This window comes from Pagrus major, chromosome 21, assembly GCF_040436345.1.
Source record: "Pagrus major chromosome 21, Pma_NU_1.0".
NCBI classification, from domain to species: Eukaryota; Metazoa; Chordata; class Actinopteri; order Spariformes; family Sparidae; genus Pagrus; species Pagrus major.
The window spans coordinates 11,244,463-11,264,638 of record NC_133235.1 but is presented as its reverse complement, the minus strand read 5'-3'; the positions used below and the strand labels follow the sequence as shown (position 1 = coordinate 11,264,638).

The window sequence follows — 20,176 nt, the reverse complement described above, 5'->3', positions numbered from 1 at the left end:
GCACAAGTATAATAGGTCAGGCAGTAGTTCAAGGTAACGTGGAGGTCTTAACTAGACGTCTCCCTTCAACATCAGCTGTGTGATGCTCCACCTCTGATATCCAGGTCTAATAAGTCCTCAAATGGGTCAGTATCTCCTCTTGAGGTTGACGTTAACAAATGTCTTCTCAAGTTAAAGGAAGCATTGACATTTTGGGAAATGCGTTTATTTCCTTTCTTGCCGAGCACATTTATACCCTTCTCATATCTGTGTGGTAAATCTGTAGGTGAAGCCAGCAGCTAAGGAGCTTAGCGCAGCATTAAGACTGCAAACAGGAAAACAGCTCGGCTCAACTTGTCTAACCGTCACACACAATATGTCTTCCAGCTCAGCAGTATTCATTTCCTTATAAACAATGATGAAACATTTTCGTTCATGACCTATTTGTTGTGAGACGACATTAAATAAAAAGTAAGCACTGAAAATGAGAACATGAGAAGACGTACTACATTCATTATCAACAAACAAAAATTAACGACGACGTGAAAGACAGGTCAACAGATTAATTAACTTCTGTTTTGTTGAACAGTTTTATCCGACCTGCAATCATCTGTGGAATCACAGACTGTAGCCAAGCTCCTGATTAGCAAACTATTATCCTCCACCGCCCTTGAGCTGTTTGACCTGTTGAACTAATGTTTAAGACACATTGTGCACACGGACTAAATTTCCTCTACGATCCAATGGGAATCAAGAGAGGAAGCTGCAGTGAACAACAACATTTAGCAAAAGGTTAATGTAACATTATCAAGTGCTGTGGACGAGGATGTAATGTTACCGTTACTTTCAGTATTTACTTTTTACTTTCGTCTTTAGTGTCGGAAGGAAATTATGGGCTTGATGTTGATGCTCAACTATCAAAATCTTCCTCTAGATGTTCACTATAGAAATATCTCTGATTTATATCCAACATTAAAGCATCTTCTCTGAAGCTAACCCCAGAAAACAAACAGTATTTTAGTGAGAACACACTAACATCTGGCTTTGGTCTTTAATGTGAATGGGCATAACTGGCTTTGACTCTGCTGGAGTTTCGATTAAATGGCTCCAGATCCAATTGGCATGATACTTCCTTTTCTGGAGTGCTATGACTTCCATGGAAGTTCTGGAAATTGGTGTGTACATACTTGTCCAGTTGACTCTGATTAAGCAACGCTCGAACATCATTTAGTTGCGTTAACTTGAAAGAGAGCGTGCAATAAAAGATTTTAAAAAGTAACCGACGTAACATCGTCACTGGCCACCACGCTGATTTCTACCGCTCCCTGTTTTTCGGTGCATTTGTGATTTTTACCGTGATAAACCAGAATAAAAAACAGAAAGGCAAACCCGTCCATTGGCTTGAAAAGACGTCAATCACCTATTTTGGGCAGTTTTACCCATGTTTAAAAGAACAAAACAATAATGGCACGTATACACACACTAATTGTGGTGTAAAAATGGTAAAACAACAATCAAATGACACAAATTTGAGTAAATCTGAAAACTAAATAAAAATCAGGAGCAAAATGTAACACTGCTCGGGTTAAACAAATGAGATATAACATATTAATGACTAGTGAGCTTTGCAGGTGCTGGTAGGAGGATTTTGTTCCCTTTGGAAGGAAACAAGCTTGTGGTTTCCCCTGTTTCCTGTCAGGGAAGCCAACTGGCTGCTGGCTCCAGCTACACAGTTACTGCACAGACACGAGAGTGGTATTGATCTTCTCAGCAAGAAAGTGTGAAGACAAAGTGTATTACCCAAAATGTCAAAGCACTCTTTGAGGCTTCTGGCCACAGTCTGGAGTTTTGTCAACCAACATCAACATAATCGAAAAAGCTGCAAATGGAATGACTTTATGCAAAAAACACACTTCAAGAGCAAAGAACAGAGGTGATCTGGGAGGTGGCTGGACGTACTGTACCACTGAACATAGCATTCAGAGTAAGAGTTAGTGTTGTCTGTATTCAGTGTGAGCACACACAGAGAAAAAAAAAAATCATGTTCAGCCAAATAAATGCACAGGGCAAAAAGGGGTGGGGGTAACAACCAGTCAGGGGGGTGGGGGGTGGGAGTGGGGGGGCGTGTCTTTGGAAGAAATCAGAACACTGACACAGATCAACTTAAAAAATATGGTTTTACAACACTGCACTGGCAAATGGGAGTTGAATGGTTGAACAAAACTGTCCACTAGGATGGTCTACTGTGTATTACTGGAATGGTGCGATATCATGAATCATTAATTCAAGCAGATCAGTGACTGGAGGAGATATTTAAATTAGGGATTCATTGTTTTTTTTGTTTGGATTCCAAGCTTTAGGAGTGAAAACAGCACCAGTGAAGCTAGGAAAGCATCAAGGGTGAGCAGTGTTTGGGTCTCTGTGCCCACAGACCTACCTGGTACACTGGATCGTCCACTTCGTCCTCCAGGATGGTCTGTGTGATGGTGGGGACAGAAGGCAGATGACACATTTTTGTTTTTCATCAATAAGACAGTCCAGGGAATGTACAGTCTCATTAGAAAGAAAATGGAGGAAGCACAGAAAAACACTCTGTGTGGAAGCATAATCACAGCCTGACAGTGTGACCAATGATCTGGCACATCACAGACACACCAACGCATACATTTTCCTGTCACACACACCTGACTCGAGAAAAAAAACTAAAAAAAAGACGCATTCAAACCTGTTGCATTTCTAATTTAGATATTCAACATAGGAATCAATGGTGCAGACAAACACAGTCTGCGATGCACTTCAAAGTGCTAAGATTTCTGTTGTGTGAATGAATCGCTGGCTGAGTTATAACGTGTGATCTCGCCTCTGATTGGGAAACGAAACTGAGAAAAAGGCAGAAAAGCGCTGCGAGTGTCCTACCTGGTAGACCGCCTGCTCGCACTGTTTGTCCTTCTGGGCCTTCTTCTCCATCTCCTCCCGCTGTTTAATGTCGTAGATGAGCGTGAAGAGGTCGCGCAGGTCGATGATGAGGGGCTCCGCCTATGTGAGAGAAGTGAGGAGAGAATGAAGAGGATGTGGAAATGGAGCAAATGGACAAAGACAAAAAAAAAAGACAGATGAAGAGAGAAGATGCGGAGGAGTGTGGCAATAAGATCCAGGTCAATGAAGAGCAGTGTATGGGAAGATGAACATGTGTAGGCAAGCAAGCAGAAACAGAGGTGGAAGAAGGAAAATGGTAAATCCAATTGGAGGATGTGAGAGAAGAAAAGAAGGACAAGTAGATTATGTACATCTTTTTAAATGATCTGAAATGCTTTAACAGCATTAAAAAAACAAAACGCTAACCGTAAACAGAATTCTGAGGTTGATTTAAGACTTAATGTGTTATCCTCAACAATTTGATGAACATGTTTTTGGTATGGGGAGTGATCTTTATGTAATTTATGTATTTCCTCCTTGTTTTGTTTTTCATTATTTGTGTAATTAGGAATATATACAGTTATTTCAGTCCGTGAACTCACATAGAATATATTACGTGAATGTAGAATAGTCCATCTGGCTTTGACCTCGTCACTCCCCACAAGGCTCAGAACAGCAGAGAGTGGGGAGTGACCTTTATGTGTTTTATTTATTTCCTTTATGAATTTTTAATTATTTGTGTAATTATAAACACACACACACACACACACACACACACACACACACACACACATATATCTCATCATATGTTTTAATCAGCCAACTCACTTTGAACAGAGAGTAGGGAGTGATGATAATGTTTCATGCTCTATCAATAACCAAACAGAAATCAAGTCAATATGTGATTGTTTATTTAGTATCCATCTGTTCAACTTTTGTCTTGTTGTATAAAACACTTGACCTGAATATGATGTAACAGACATGAGCATTAGAGGTGACTAGAAGCTACATCGGCATTGGTTTGTCAAGGGGGTGTTAAAACTCTGGAGTAAAAATGAACCTACTGTAGTTTCCTGCACCACAGTCATTTATAAACTATTCAACAGACTGAACTGAGCTAATATGCACATCACAGCAGAGTTTTTTCGACTAGCTGAGCCATTGTTTATGTATCCCAAAATTCTCCACCATTCCTGAGCTGTGGCTGAGGATGTATGATCGAACAAAATAGTGCACATCTGTAGAGACTTGGGCAAACTGTAAAATGAGGGCTTGACTCCCCGTTAACTTGACAGTAAAAACATGAAGTCTCAAATTTTTTATCAAAACAAGTGCAAGGAAGACCTTGCATAGCCCCACAGCTTGCATTATTAACTTTCAGGCTTTTGCATTGCATGGACTCGTTCTCAGCGATGTAAAAACACACTTTTACTTTACCGCAGCTTTAAGACCTTGTGCCTTTTTGATGTATCGACAGCATTTAGAAGTTTAAAAAGAGCCTCATGTTGACCTTGAATTTTTATTATGCAGTCTTGTGATTTGGCTGCTGTGAAGGACTTGACTCAGACTTGCATACAATAACTTAGAAACAGCTGCGAGAGAGAGAGAGAGAGAGAGAGAGAGAGAGAGAGAGAGAGAGAGAGAGAGAGAGAGGAAAAGCACTTACCGACTGCGCCGTCTTGATGGCCACAAACCTGTGGTGGCCCTCCTTCCCGCAGACATAGCCGAAGGCCCGGTGGTCCCTGGTGTCCTTGGCGATGTAGCTGATCTCGTGGACTGAGTGGTGATGCAGGAGCACCTTCATGGCAGAGACGTAAAAAGTGTTACAGGATAAGGCAACTTAGGCCATGTGAAATAGGGTAATCACACAATCCTGTATGTCTTGCCCTACTTAAAGGTTTACTATGCAGGATTATCATAAAAGCAATATATGAATCTCTCTAAGTCATTACTTATGATGCACCCTTTGCCTATTTTTCTTATTTCTATCTTTATTTTTCTTATTTGGGGCCTTTCTGGGTGTCAGCAATTCTGGAGACGGTGAGTTTGGGATGGCAAGCCGCCGACCCAAAGCGTCACCATTTGACAAGCTGAGAACGAGACTCTATATTCAACCGTCCTTCTCAAGAATTGTTACCGCACCTTTAAACGGTGTGTTTAGAAACGGCAGTCGACAAATCCTGCATAGCATGCCTTTAAAGGTGATGTCTTGTTTAATTTGAAAGTCTGCCTCTTTTATATAATGTTTTACAAGTGCAAGCACTGTACACTGCTGGCAGGAAAAGTAGGTCAAACCTACTTTAAACATCTTTGCATATTGTTGAGGCACACACAGCCAACCATCACAGAGCGAGCGTTACAGTCTCTGACAGAGGGAGGAGAGATTCCAGGCTGTTTAAATCTTTTTCACAGTGCTGTATAGATACTATAGTAACTATAGAATTTGTTATCCAGTATGTTTTGTGCTATAATCCAGTTTGTCCACGGGATTTGGGTTGTATTGAATTTGGTGGTTGAGAAAGAGGAGAGAAACCACCTTTTCGAAATATACTGTATGAAATATTCATAATAGACACCCCAAAAAAGCTCACAAACCCATAGATACACACTGAGAGTAATTCAGCTGTCACTCAGGCACACCCACCTGCCGCTCCACTATTAGCAGAGATAAGCTTAGTCACTGGGGAGGAGCTTTCATTTGAATATTAGCTGATATTCAGCGGGGAGCGTCAGTAGTAACGCCTCAGATTAATGTAAAATACAAAACTAATATGACGAGTCGACTCGATTCAGCAGAGAATCATGTCAGCTTTACATAAAGTATTTCCATCTAAATGTTCGCTGACGCCGCCTGTGCCGCAGCAATCCCCATTTCCGCCATAATAACTCAAGAGGGATATTAAGAGTGGAGTGTTATTTACTGCCTGTAATCAGTAAATAAAATGAAGCGCATTAGGGGCACGGTTTCCAAAACAACAAATGAGCTTGTCAGGAGCTGGTATGCTGGTTGGTGGTGGCGGGAGGCTTAATGTGCTTTTTCATTACAGGCGAGAAGACACGCCACCATCACCACCAGTCATATTAGAAAGAGATATTATCAAAGATGGGTGTTTTTTGGGAATAGACGGTCGGTGGTGGGGCGGGGGGTCGGCAGCCACGGGACGAGCGCTGTTGCATAATTATCGGTTTAGCGCTAACGACAGCTGAGGTGGAGCCGTGGTGTAATTAGCATTAGCGGCAATGATCATTAAGGGGTGGAACTGAGTGCTAATTATCGGTTAGCGCTGATGAGCAGAGTGGGCCTATCTAGCCAACACTACGCCCCAGGACAGGGGAGAGCCGAGCCCCTCGATCATCCTGTAATGGAGCAGCAGGCCTCTGAGTCCGCCAGGGGGATGGAAGCCAGGACGGAGGCGGAAGCAGCCCGTCTCATAACATCACCATAACATTGCTCACTACGCTATCATTAGCAGGCAGACAGGGCCTGAGTGATCTTAAGTAGGTCCTGCAGCATACCCCTCATCTTACTGGGGTTTGTGTTAAACCGGTTACTGGTTTACTATCAAATAAAAGACCTGTAATTTAATGCTGTCAAGTTCAATTTTTATGAGCTAAAGGGCAAACCGTGCTGTGGAAAGCTTGTTACCTTCTTTACTTTGGAATTTCTGCAAATGCATTGATGAAAGCGACACATTTTATTTCAGCATAACCTTGTGAATCATCCTCCCTGTGTGCAGGTACTGCAGTTGCACCAATATGTCAACCGTGCCAGGCAGGCTTACAAGATGGCGGCCCTGGCAGCCGTTGTGAACTGAACCGTGCGAGCGTCTGCCCTCTGGATGTCCTATACTGTAGGTTCACAGTACAGCAGCTGGCAGGGGCCTCGCGGTGCAGCTCTGCCACGGGGCCCGCTCGGTTGACATGCTACTCACCCCTGATCTTTCACAGTAAATCTTGATCCCGCCGAAAGAGACCGTCAAGAAGACTCTCTGCTTGTGCTCCCCTTTGGAACGTGCCGAGGAAGCCATTCCCTGCGCGAGATTAAAGGAAAATGACATGAGGAGATGAAAGGATATGAGCTCAGCAGGAAAGACAGTGAGCCATCTTCTCTTCCGACTCAGGTGAGTGTGACAGTGGGAGATGTGGGGGGGGATTGAGGAGGAGATTCGAGAGAGAAAATTGGGGGGGGGGGGTAGGGTGGCAAGAGTTACATAAGGTGTGATAGGACACAATGTTCTTTCATGTGCCTTTTCTTGAAGCTTCAGTCTCAGAGGAATTCACACATCTCCATGTGCAGCGAGTCTTATTGTTATTGCCCGAGCACCTTTTTTTTCCCTCCCCCTCCCTCTTTTCTTAAAGTAGGTCTACAAGACTTCAACGTGACATACCCGAGTGTGAGCCAACAACAATAAGGTGAGATCTGCTGACGGAATGGATCGCACTGCTGACCGACCAGCTCGCTCCGACAACTTCGCATAGTGCTGACTGAACAACCAACCCGGCCTTTGAAGTACATTTTTTCCCATGGATCTCGGCGGCTCCTTTTTTCTCATATTCTCAGCTCTAATAAAGAAAACAATTAACATTTCCACCGTGTTCCATTTGACGCGACCTGTGTGCTTGACATGTCTTTCACAGAACAAAGCCTGCGGGAGAAGAGAGGAGAGGAGAAGGGAAAAGAAGAGAGGAGATAAGAGGAGAAGAAAGGCCCGCCTGCTGTGCTGAATATACGTCTGACAAAACTGCAGGCCGAGTAACATCGACGAGTGCTCGACCTCGTCTCGCTACCCTCCACCTCAGAGTTTCTCTTTTAAAGCTTAGCAAATATTTAAAACCCAATTACTGGTCCTGCATTAATCACATTCAAGCTCTGCTCCTGGAGGGAGATGTTAAAGAAAAGATCCATCCATCTTGACATACATAAATGTATATTCATATGAGAAAAGGAGGCACTGGAGGGATAAAAGGAGTACAAAGAGGGAGTGAGTACAGAGAGGAGGATAAAGAACAGAACAAGCAACAGGGATAAGAAAGAGATGAAGTAAGTGAGAGAGAGGCGGCGGGCGGGAGAGTCGATGGATGTTGTCAATCAGCCATCGGCTTCTCCATTTGGTGGATTAGTCCTCAAGGCAGCGAGAGGCAGCTCAATAGAGACCCCGTCCCCTCCTCTATCCCCTGTCCAGATAATAGCAGGTCTATATCGACTGCTGCATTGACTGTAACTGGCTGGTGGCTGGTAACTACCGCAGTCATATGGAGGGCACTGCTGAAATGTCAGATCGAGGCAGGGAAAAAGTTGTTTTATTGGACATATCCCTTGGAATGGATATGTGTGATGAGAGGATTTGCCTCCTGGCTATGCTGCTCTTCTAGCGGGGCCTCCCACACATTTAAGCTCCAGCAAAGTCTGTGAGAAGATACTTAAAAAGCCATGCATATACGTCCCCTTTTGGAGAAGGATTTATCCCGTAGCCACCTACAGTACTGCAAAGATGCTTATGTGCTGCTTTTTCTCCCCAACAAAGAGAGTGATAAGTGTTTCCTGCCTTTAACTTTGGAGGCAGTAAACACAGCTGCCATTTGAGAGGATGCAGAATAAACTTTTGAGAAGAGGAAACATGCTATTTGCAAGTAATTTGTAAAATATTGACCTTTTCCTAAAGTAATCTCTGAGCGATCCTCCAGTCAGTAAACCACTTTTGATGGGAGCAAACTCTGATGTAACTCCGGGTGTTTATTCCTCCAGAAGATCTGGCTCTGCAACCGACTTTAAGAGCTAGATGGCTCCGAGCAGCTTAGCAGCGGCTATGCCCCCTGCTACGCCCACATTTTGTGAATGTACGCAGCCAATCACAGCTTCCCTTTTCGATATAGGGAATAAGCTTAAAACTACAATACAAGAACATTGCAGTTTGTTTATTTCCATAGATTATCAACTGATGCCAACTTTTTACCTGCAACATCTAGCTTTAACTTCATGACACATGTAGCCATCAAGCGCACATTTGAGACACCTTTCACAAGATTCTCATTTTAAAACAAGTCAGCTAAAAAACATATATTAAATCAGTGTTTTTCACCAAGTCATGGAGCTAATGTGAGCGGATAAAATGTGCTCACCTCAGTTGTCCTTTCAGCCGACAAAATTGGTGGCTGCCAGGTAGAAATGAGAAACCTGCTTTCGTCTGCCTGTGTCTCATCAAAGATCCTTTGCTTTTAAATAAATACTAAGAATTTGTGGTGATTAAACTACCATTAACATTGTTATCCTTGTAAACTGCACATGTAGGCTCCAAGAACAAAAAGGCATAGCAACAGTGATAAGTGGCATAGGGAGGAGTGAACTGCAGCACATTTTAGTACACATACTTCAAAATAAGTTCAAGAATACTCAACCCTTTAATCCACAATTACAAGTAGGTTATCTAGACTTTTTTTTTTTCCCTTTTCTACTTTAGCACAAACTGTAGGGCTGAATTTGACCTAATTTACTTTTTACATTCTGTAAAGAACACCGGCTTAAATATTATCTGGGTCACATTATCACAGTTTGCATATGTGCTACAAGTATAACGCCACGGACTGTGTTGTAAAAATAGATGGGCTGTGACTGACATGAGAAGACAGACAAGAGGCAGACACGTTGGGGGGTGGGGATGGGGCGTTAGTGTTCTCGCAGTCAAACGCTTAAGAAAGTGAAATATTCCTACTTAAGTAAACTGCTTTAAGCTTCTCGGGATAGGAAGCCAGTTTGCCTCCGAGGTCAAAAAAGCTGTATGAATAAATGCAGAGCTGTGAGCAACGCTAAAAATATGGCAGCCTATTAGAGGGAAAATAAAGTACAAGGCTGCGTCCATTTTGCAGAAGAGCTACAGAACAATATGGTCGGACCTTTGTTTGTTCCGTCTGTGCAGTTCTTTACAGAGCTTCAGTGAGTCATGTACAGGACGAGACAGCTCCCATGACTCATTCATAGACAATACAGACATGCCCGAGCATGCCTTTCCCAAATCTGACTGAGATGAGTGAAGAGGCTCAATGATGTCCCCGCAGACACACACACACACACACACACACACACACATTTACAAACAGAAGTCTGCACCTTCAGCTTCATCATGGAGTCCTGGCACAGCTTGTCCCCACGCGCCGCTGTCACCTCATCAATCCCGATCAGCTTGGCCTTGTAGCGCACGCCATCTCCACGGAAACGCTTAATAAGCCCCGCCTCGCTGCGGTCCTGACCTGCAGCGGCGGGAGAGACGGAGAGAAGAAGAGAGGACAGGAAATAAGTATGGCGAAAAATGAAAGAGAGTGATTACAGGAAACAAGGATGTGTGTGAGCTCAAGCGAATCCTACAACTTTAGTTTCATGCCCTGCTTGAGGTATAGAGGCTGTGTGTGTGTGTGTGGGTGTTTGCTGCCGTATAAATATTTATGGAATAGGAAATGCAAAATGAATAGCAAATTAGCAGCGGCGAGCAAGATTGAAAGAAAATTGAACTTGAAATTGAATTGAAGTTGGATGAAGGCAGCAGACTAAATGAGAACACAGCCGGAACATTGCGAACACTCTGTGGTCACCCATCGCAGGGCATTGTGGGGCATCCGCACAGACAGCCCGGGTGGAAGGTTACGGGGTGGCTGAGTGGGGGTGCTCGCTCCTACGCCTCACCCACGCCCACAGTTCCCATGGGTGCTATTGGTGCTGACAAACCAGCTTGAATGGCCGCTATTGAGGGGAATCATCTCGGTCCATTGCTCACCCACAATCCACCAGGCCCTCGCTGGTTGATGGATGCTAGGTGGTGGGAGACAAGGGGAGGGGGCGGGGGGGGCATTTGAAAATGTGTTCATGGATGGCCTCGGGCTTCACCTCCCTTCTCCCTCCCATCCCTGTTGCTGATTATTCTGTCTGTCAATCTATGCAGCCGGCCTGACACCACCTTGACACTGACACCTTTCTCATTCCGTCTCCACGCTGTCTGCCGTCGTACCGTTTTGATTACAAGGGCGCAAGCCTCGAGCGCTGTCTCGTGCGCCTAAAATGTATAAACCATCGCCTGGTAACCTGTGCTCGGGTTGTCAGCTGCGAAACACCGGCTCCCGCCACATTTACACAAAGAGATAGCAGGATTTCCAAATCAAGGTCACAGGCACCTTGGAGAATTTAACAGTTTTCAGGCCCCTTGCTCACTCGATTCTAGGTCACGAGCGCGTACAGTACATCAGTTAACAGCACATTTGAGTGGCTGGGTAAGCAGTGTGTGAGAAGAGAACGAGGTTTATCATCCCTAACAAAGACTATCAGGCTGCACTCAAACACCAAAATGAACTTATTCCATCCCAGGAACATCACCACATCTCCCACAACACAAACTACTTCTTCCGTTCCTGCAATTTGCAATAAAAAAAATCTAAAAGGAAAAAATAGAAATTTTGAAATAGAGCAAATTAAGTGGCTTGTGCAAATGGAGCAAAAAAAAAAAAATGTCTGAGTTCAAATGCAAGCTCTTGTCTTGGCTATGCACACCCTCTCACTAATTCATGAGGGCACAATTCTCTAAAGGGGGGGAGGGCTTGACGATGCTAAAGTCATTAAAGTCTCTAAGCAAGTGAATGTCAAATCTGGGTCTAATTCAGGCTTGTTGCTCTGCCAGGGGATAATAAGTCTTCCATACAGCCACCGTGTACCTCCGAACATCAACCAGACGCAGCCTGGCATGCACACGGCGACCGTGTAGAGAAATTAACATTCCCACTTGGATGACAAACTCCCTAAAAAGACAAACTGTAGACGTCGCTACAATATGTACGTTCTGTTTGTTAAACCCTGCAGGACAGATGCAGGAGAGGGTGGACTCCTACGATAATTACCGCTGTGCCTGATTCAAACCCTCCCTCATACAGCGACTGAAGTCTATTCATACACTATTATGTATTCCATCCTGATTTTACTGACTCATACACTCTGTAATGTAATGTAAAATGCATGCTGCTCCAGTTGCATTTTAAACACGATCGGTCCAATTGAGTGCAGCTCTCTCAGATGAGCTTTAACCAGATGTTCTGTGCCATTTGTTTCTTTACATACAGCGCGCCGTTTCCCCCTAATAACACTTCAGGAGAGATTTAGAGGTTTATGCACAGATCCTCCAAAAAGTAGGCCTTGCATACCGAATGAGAGCCTTGACACAGTGGCATAACTCGTACGCTACGTGCTCTGGGTTCAGATCCAGACGAGCGAGTGCGCTGTATTTGAAAACTAAAGAGCTGCGGGGCATGCTGTTTCATGTTGTTACACACTGTAAGAAAGGAGAAGAGAGTGGGAGAAGGTGTGTGTGTGTGCGTGTGAGGAGGGGTGACACATATTCCTCTGGCTTTCTGGATTTACAATTACCCAAGGTTGAATGGTCCTCACAATATTTCTGCCCAGTAAGTCTGATGCTTATAATTTGTCTGACAGAGGGCTGCCTTAAGCATTGTCTGCTGTTAGTCTGCATCTAAGTGTATCTTACATATGGGACAACATGCAGGACGTTTGGGAGTCCTGGTGGTCTGGGACCTCTCTGCTAATAATATTTCCTGTTGCCCTCATATTCCAACAATCTGTTAAAGAGTTAGGCCCAATCCCAGTACACCCCCTCGCCCCTTCCTCTTAGCCCTACCCCTTGCAAGTTCACGTCTAGGGGTAGGACATCCCGATTCTTGTTGGTATAGAGGGGTAGGGCCGAAGTGTTAGGGCTACACAGAGATTTTTCAGATGCACACTTCAAACTCTCTGCTGTTTCAGGGTATTATAGTCCTTTTCTTTATTACAAGCACAAAAAAACTGCGACCAGTTTGCTGATGTCTCCGTAGCTAACTAGTTTGCTCGCTGATGTTAATGTTGCTGATTTGTGCATCCCCCTTTTGGTGGCATGACACCTAAATTTAACTAAAGTCCAGCACTGATCCTCTAATGTCAGTGCAGACCTGCAGGGTAGGAGCACAGTTTGCTAACGTTAACCTATAAACTAGGGGTAGACCAGCCCTGGTTGATCACATTCAGCATTTTTCAAATTATCAGTGATTTTTCTGTCAGATTGCCAACAAATAAACTAATTTAAAAATGTGCTACTTAGGCTCTGATGCAACATCCTTTCACACAATGTCCCTCCAAAACAATATCTGATTGGTAACACGTCACAATTAATAGCCTATAAACGCTGAATAATCTGAATCTGCAAAGTAACTAGTAACTAAATGTATCAAATAAATGTTGTGTAGAAGAAGAATAAAGTTGAAGAAAATGGTAACACTCAAGTAAAGTACCTGAACAGTGCTTCAGTAAATTGTACTTGTACACAAAGAATTTAATTCAACCACTACCCGTTGTAACTCTGTTCTGAGGGGCAAGGGGAGACTCGAGAGAAACGAGGAGTAGGGTAACAATTGGAAAATGGGATTGGGCTTTAAATGCCATGAAATTGCCAAATCTTCTTCAAATGGATCTGAGATTTGACAGCCTGGACGTCAGAGGGCCTCGAATCAAACGCTTCTGTCACCCACCTGACACACAGGCCCTGCACCAGGAGCATGGAGAGAACAATTACTGTTCGCCCTGCTCCATACTGTTTCAGGGCTTGTCTCTGATCACAGTGTTGCATCCTCCTCCCTGCCACACGAGAATGGGGACAGCGAAGGGACAGATGGCAGCAGATGGAGAGTCAGAAGTGCCCCTCCAGATATAAGGACTTGGCAGCAAGAAACTTTTTGTTGGGGATCCGGGCATCGAGGCAGCTTAACCTTTGAACCTTTCTGAGTGTGTATCTGTGTCTGCCTGTCTCTTCCTGTCAGTGTCCATGTCTGCTAGTAGGCCACACACGCCACGGATTGAGCTACAATGAGAGCGCGCGGCGAAGCCTACTGAGTCATGTGTTCACCTACGTGCAGCGTGCATTGTTAACCATTATTTTGTGCGTCCCTGCACAGGAGACTTGAAATGGAGAGACTACTGTAGGTACGTCCCATCAGTGCAGGGGGCTGATGACTTTAAGCAGCAGTAAAGGGAATGGATGTCTGAGGAAGGCAAATCTGTCGCTGCCATCTGCCTCCCCCATGTGCACAAAATAACTTTCATAAGCCTCAGCAAACACACAGATACACATTTACAAACATTAACAGCAGCACGTGTTCCCTCGCCCGAACCACACGGATGTCGAAATTCCTCCGCCCCAAATTTGGGATTGAACAGAAGCTCGTGGTTTCGGTTTAAAGACCGATCGTTAAAGCAGTTACAGAGTTAATGAGGGGTATTGTGCTCGTCGTCAGTGCAGTTGATAGACCATTGAATCACTGCAGAGTAACATGCAGGTATTGATGTGTGCTGGGCGGTAATGGGTGAGCTCACTTGTTATAGGTAGGGGCTTCACGATGCTATTATCATATTAATGGTGAAGCTTGTGATGATTATTTGGTCAAACATAGGAAATAGGATTTGAAAAGGCTGAAATGGTTTGTATTTGTACCGCCTCTTGCAATCCTTCCAATGTCACTGATTCAATGTGCTGTTTGCTTCTCTGCCTCTTTCTGTGTCTGTTTGCTCCATCTCCGTCCCCCGCCGTCTGCCTCAATGTCTCTCTGTCCTCAGTTCCTTGTCTCTCTTTTTTTTGAAAATGAATAATTTTTTTGTGCACAGATTACAGTGGGAGAGCAACAGTTGCTATGGAGATAGAGTAAAGTCACGCATGTAAAGCAATTCATGGATAGAGGGGAGCTTTGGCTGTAGCACAGCAGTCAGAAATCGCTGCAGCGAGGTTTGATTTTTCCAAATGGCTTCCAACAAGTGCTATGACATCCCTAAAACAAAACATGACATAGTGTATCCAAGCAACTCTAGAAGTTTTATTTTCATTTGACATCTGTCCAGAGAATCACAAAGCATAATGCAAAAATCTGGGCAGCATCCAGCATTGGGCAGCTCAATGGTTGGCAATGTTGCCTCACAGCAAGGGTTAGAGTTGGAGTTAGAGTTTGTGGGTCTAATCCCGGCTGGAGCGGGGCCTTTGTGTGGAGCTTGCATGTTCTCCCCTTGTTTGCTTGGGATTTATCCAGGTGCTCAGGGTTCCCTCCAACAAAATACATATGTTTGGTAATTGCTGCAATCCACCGGACTCAGAACTTGGAAAAAACATCCTACCAATGGGAAAAGTGCAATGGAAGGGTCATGCAAGTCAGCTACTAGCCGTCTCCTCCCATCGCTTTTGAAGTGTGCTAATCTGTTAAATAAGATGCTGTGGTGTTGGGTCGATCCACAGTAGATGCTCGCAAAGTTCAGAGACCTGTCAAACAAAAATCAGTTTGTCTATGTTTTCCCGAGCAGAGGCATTTAAATTTAGTTTGGAAGGCGGGAATACAAACTCAGAACTATCGACTTCTGACTTTCAGTGGATTGCAGCATAATTCTCCTGCTAGTGTGCTTGACTAAGGCACCGGCTTAGAACTGGAGTCCCTCTGGGTACTGAGCAGCGGCTGGCAAATGCTCCTAATACTCAAGGTGGGTTAAATGCAGGGAACCAACTTTCTTTCAGAGCCCGACCAATACTTGATTTTTGGGCCCGATGCCAATACCAATATTATTCAATATTCCAATATTGTTATATCAGCCGATTTACACATTTTCTTTTCTTTGCAATGATTCCTCAAATGTGGTTATCAAACACTCCACACTTGACTTGACAAAGATATGTAATGAAGGCAGGATATATCACAGTTTAACAACAGACGTTATTGTCTAGAATGACATCAGTGCACTAAAACAGTAATTGGGAATTTAATAATGAAAATAACAATATCAGCCAACCAATATATCACTTGGGCTCTAGACTTAACTAAAATTAAGCAGCACATGAATTATTCTAGATTTCAACATAGCAAATCCCTAACAGTACCAACAATGTGTAATCCTGCTCACAAGGGTAAACCCAGAATTGTCCAGTAACGTATTACTGAGTAACACGTCACGTAGTACTCCTGTTACTTCAGCATTTCATGTGCAGAGGCAGGTCTAGGACACGTTAGCTTGGCTCAGGGGCTGGAGGTTTGGGGAGAAGGTTAGCCGGTGCTAAAAGAAGAGGATCATGCCTCCTGACAGGCTCCAGAGATCTGTCATTTACATGTTGTATCTTCGTCTTCATTGCTAGCCAGCCAGTTGAAGGCTTTATAGTGAGTATGGGACTTCTAAAGCGATGCAAGTAGTCACCCCAGTTAAGCTTACTGCTGATGGTTAGCAGTAATCTGTAAGGTTAGGTTTGTTGCTTTTTTACAAGAATATGTGTGATGTTCTTTTTCTTCACATGTTGAATAATGGTAGATGTGCTGTTTGCTTTGTTGGCTAATGTTTGATGAGCAAACAGGTCTCATAGTTGTGCGTTCAATGTAAAGCTTTAAGCCTGGAGAGGATAAGTCTAGATTATTGTGGGGGTGAAACAACGAGCCTGGCATTGTTGAATCCACAGCACCAAAATAATAATCACTAATCACTAATTAACATTTTGTATCTTTAATTCTTGCACAAACTGAAATTTAAAAGCGAAAATGTAGATTTACATGCTGGAACAATTTTTGGCCAGGCCAGTCTCCTCATAATGAAGACAAGACTTGAGTCCACCGTGCTTTTCAAGTTCCTCGCCCAACAGTGTTAAATAAATTACAGTCAATCCCGCATACACCATCCCACTGCTATAAATACTGCACTATTTACTCCAGTTTGAGTAATGTTGGCTAAAAATGACAGTTCCCTGCCTTAAAAAACAACAACTGTGTAGCTGTGGACTTCAGTGTAACAGATAGAGAAGGGAATTTGGTCTTTTCCACTGGGGTTGCTGACAAGATGAAAAATACAAAAGGATGGCGACCTTATTCTTTAAATCACACCAATTTCTTCCTTTACGTTCAAACCGTATGTATATAAAGAGTGCTCTGCCTCAATGTCATCGACCTGATCCTCAGCAGTGTCCTCCACCTGGCCCCAGCCTGCTCGCACCACCTCTAGCCGTGCTGCGTCTCAGTCCGCATACATTTACGTTGCCCCATTTCCATTTATATGGATCTAAATAGCATCTTTGCTGATTGTGACAATGGCCCCTGCAGCACATGTGATTAACATGGTAAAGTCAGGGGCTGATAGCCTGAGCTGATAGCCCCCTCTGATGAGCGCCGCATGGCCACGTGTGTAATAGCTCCCTTGCTCTGCTCTCCTCCCTCCACTTAACTCAAATCAATGGGCCCTCCTCCAGCCCGGCTATTTATCTGAGCGAGCCGACAGGGCCAGTGAAACAGCCACAGAGGACCTGGCCCCGCAGTCTCGTTACAGCCAGCCCCGCAGAAGCCAGATTTACTGGACTTGCTGGAGTGGCTTTATTCATGGACGGAGAAATGAGAAAAAAAGGATGAAGAGAGGGAGGGCGAACGAGAACGCATCCTCTTCCCTTTCTCAGGGAATCTCACTCTGTCTACTCTCCTATTCCTCCTCTCAGCCAATTCAATCCCATTTCAATCTCTCGGTGAACGTTCGGAGAATGCCTCGTCCTATTACATCACTTATGCCGTTCATCAAAGCGACAGGGTGTGAATTACCCTGTCCATGACACCTAAATCATGGCGCTACCAAACCCTGGGGCTACATGGAATAGCTGTTACTACATCTGGATCCCAGGGATGAGACAGGCAGCCTCTCGGCGGACTTGACTGAGTGAAGCTTCAATCCATGTAGTCCAGCGTTATTTAGCTCCATCTAAACACGACTTAAGATTATGTTCGCTGCCTACCAAACATGAGAAAAGCTGCCAGTTTCCCTTTTCTACACGTTCCTGGGCGTCTTTTGAGTACTTTCCCCCCAGCATTACAAATATCTCACAAGATTATATTTTACATGCATATTCTTCACAGAAATGTCAAGCTGTCTATTACTATGGCAGAAATGAGGGTATTTGGTAAGAAGAAATTCACATACCTTTGATCCTCCTGGACTCCCTTCGCTGGCTGGTTTTGACACCCGGCTGGAGCTCGGCCTCCGCTGACATCCTCCACTGCTGAGTCCCTTGTTCTGCTCACAGCAGATCCACCATGGGTTAGCAGCACACTAGCTAATCCTCCAACCAACTCCCAGTGTCCAATTCCCCCCACTCCAGTCTTTCTCACACTCGCTCTTTGGTGGAGAAAATCTCGTTCAAATCCATGATGAGATGTCTGGTACTCCTCAAAAAATGAAGATCCAGCATTTATACCTGCCCTCGGTCACTGTTGGCCCATGGTGTTCGAGTATTGTTAAACAACACATGAAAAGATGATTGAATTATGGGCTGGGTGATCCTCTCGAGAGCAGCTTCAGATCAGATTTGACATCTTCTGGAGTGTACCTGAGTTCTCTTCGTGAAGGTCAAGTATCACATGGTCCGCCGGTGCTCTTTTCTGAGGGTCCACCTATTACTCAGGAGTAATTCCCCCCAGGGGAGACTGCACCATTGATTGGATGAAATATTGTTCTTCAGAGTAGGTCAGGAGTGGATATTATTCTTTGGTAGAGCACTTCAGATGCAGTCCGACAGCCCATCACAGTCACTTGCTCCGAGCACTGCAAGGTGAGAAGACAGGGATGATGACAGTTAATGTTAAACTGGGGGTAGTTAAAAATGAAAAAGACAAACACGTGCCCCTTGATCAGTCATTACAGCATTAATTTAACGTAGAAAATGGCAGGCACCAATTTAACAAATCAACAAAGATGTCATTATCTCTTCTGGATCATCAATCCTTAATGAGCGTGCAGCGAATGCGTGCTGTTCAGTGCCCACCCTTGAAGGAGACCTGTGGCGAAATACTTGACGCTCTCGTTTCGTGTGCTGCTTGTGAGTAAATATGGAACATTAAAGCATGACCGATGCTTCTGTGCACGCAAAGCAAATTTTCAGAAGATGGATTGTAAATGCTCCCAGCTCAGGCCGACAGCACGAGAGGAGGGGAAGTAAGCAGCGAGCGATGAACGACAGGCTGTTTCAAAGCAAACTCTGGTGGAAATCCTGGCATAGGCATATAAACTGGACCCCCCCCCCCCCCCCCCCCCCCCCCACATTGTGCTTTAATGCCCTTGAATCATCCACTGCTAACACGGGGGCCGTGCCAAGCTGGCACCGCGGCTGGCACCGCTTCTGTTGGCATGGTGATAGGCCATTGTTGGAGAAAGAGGCCTTGGGCCTAGCCTGGCCTGAAAAGAGCCGCTGCACATCGAGCACCGGGTACACATTATCCTGTGTGACATTGTGTGACATTGAGAGTGTGTGTGGTGAGAGTGGGTGAGAATGTGAGTGTGAGCTGAGTGTCGTTTTTCATGTTTCTAAGAATTTGTTCTATTGTGATATTTTTCCTTCTTGTTACAGTTCCTGTTGTCAGATTTAAAAACACAGCCTGAGTAGCTGAGACGTTGCTCTCTGAAGGCGTGTTCAACTGAACTTAGAGGACATTTTCCGTTCACAGAAGTAACCACCGCAGTTCATGTACCTCAAGTTTATTTACGCACAGTTTGATAAAACAGTCAATATACTGACTGTACAGATGTCAGCTATCACAAGCTAGCAACATACACATAAATAACCTCTGACTGAATTCAGAACTCACCACTCATGTATATACTGTATACTATGGGTCGACTGACTTTTTTGTAATGCCATCACCAATAGAGTTTATTACATAAATGAAGTGTAAAAATACAATATTTGTCTCCAAAATGTAGTGGAGTGGAAGTACAAGTACCTTAAAATTGTACAAATGTACTAATCACACCTGGAGACCTCTCATCCACCCCAATAACATAACAGAGGCACATTAAACTTTGTTTGTGCTGCTCATATAATTTCAAACATGACATTTACAAAATCCAACAGCAATATATCTTTTCAGAAACAGTGTCCTCGTTAATCTGGATAATCCACAGACCTCAGTGTGAGCACTTTTCATTGGAACTACTGTATATTGAAAAAATAGTCCTAAAGAAAGCTATTCATAGTGAGGATTGTGGATTATCCAGAGGAACTGGGACACTGTCTCTGGATAAAGATGTTGCGGTTAAGATGATGCCCCAAATGGAATTCCATTCACCTCCACTGTATTGTGACGGTGGCAGAAAGCTTCAGAGACGGATATATTCAAACTTGGGAACACGAAACCAAAACTATCTGCAAGGCTGGTAGCCACATTTAGGATTTCACCAGTAAATTTGCCTTTTGTTTGTGTTTTGGTCATT

General features: G+C 44.2%; 1 protein-coding gene across 1 annotated transcript in view; it reads right to left on the bottom strand.

The window, feature by feature from the left end:
* LOC141017007 (complement component C8 beta chain-like) overlaps window positions 1-17,960 on the bottom strand; it is a 38,303-nt gene extending 20,343 nt beyond the window's left edge. The window contains exons 1-6 of the mRNA XM_073491628.1: window positions 17,891-17,960; window positions 10,001-10,140; window positions 6,828-6,926; window positions 4,562-4,693; window positions 2,896-3,015; window positions 2,417-2,455 (exon numbers count right to left, since the gene is read on the bottom strand). Coding sequence (XP_073347729.1) covers window positions 2,417-2,455; window positions 2,896-3,015; window positions 4,562-4,693; window positions 6,828-6,926; window positions 10,001-10,140; window positions 17,891-17,960 — 600 coding nt within the window. The remainder of the gene's footprint in view (window positions 1-2,416; window positions 2,456-2,895; window positions 3,016-4,561; window positions 4,694-6,827; window positions 6,927-10,000; window positions 10,141-17,890) is intronic.
* Between the last annotated feature and the right edge of the window lie 2,216 nt (window positions 17,961-20,176).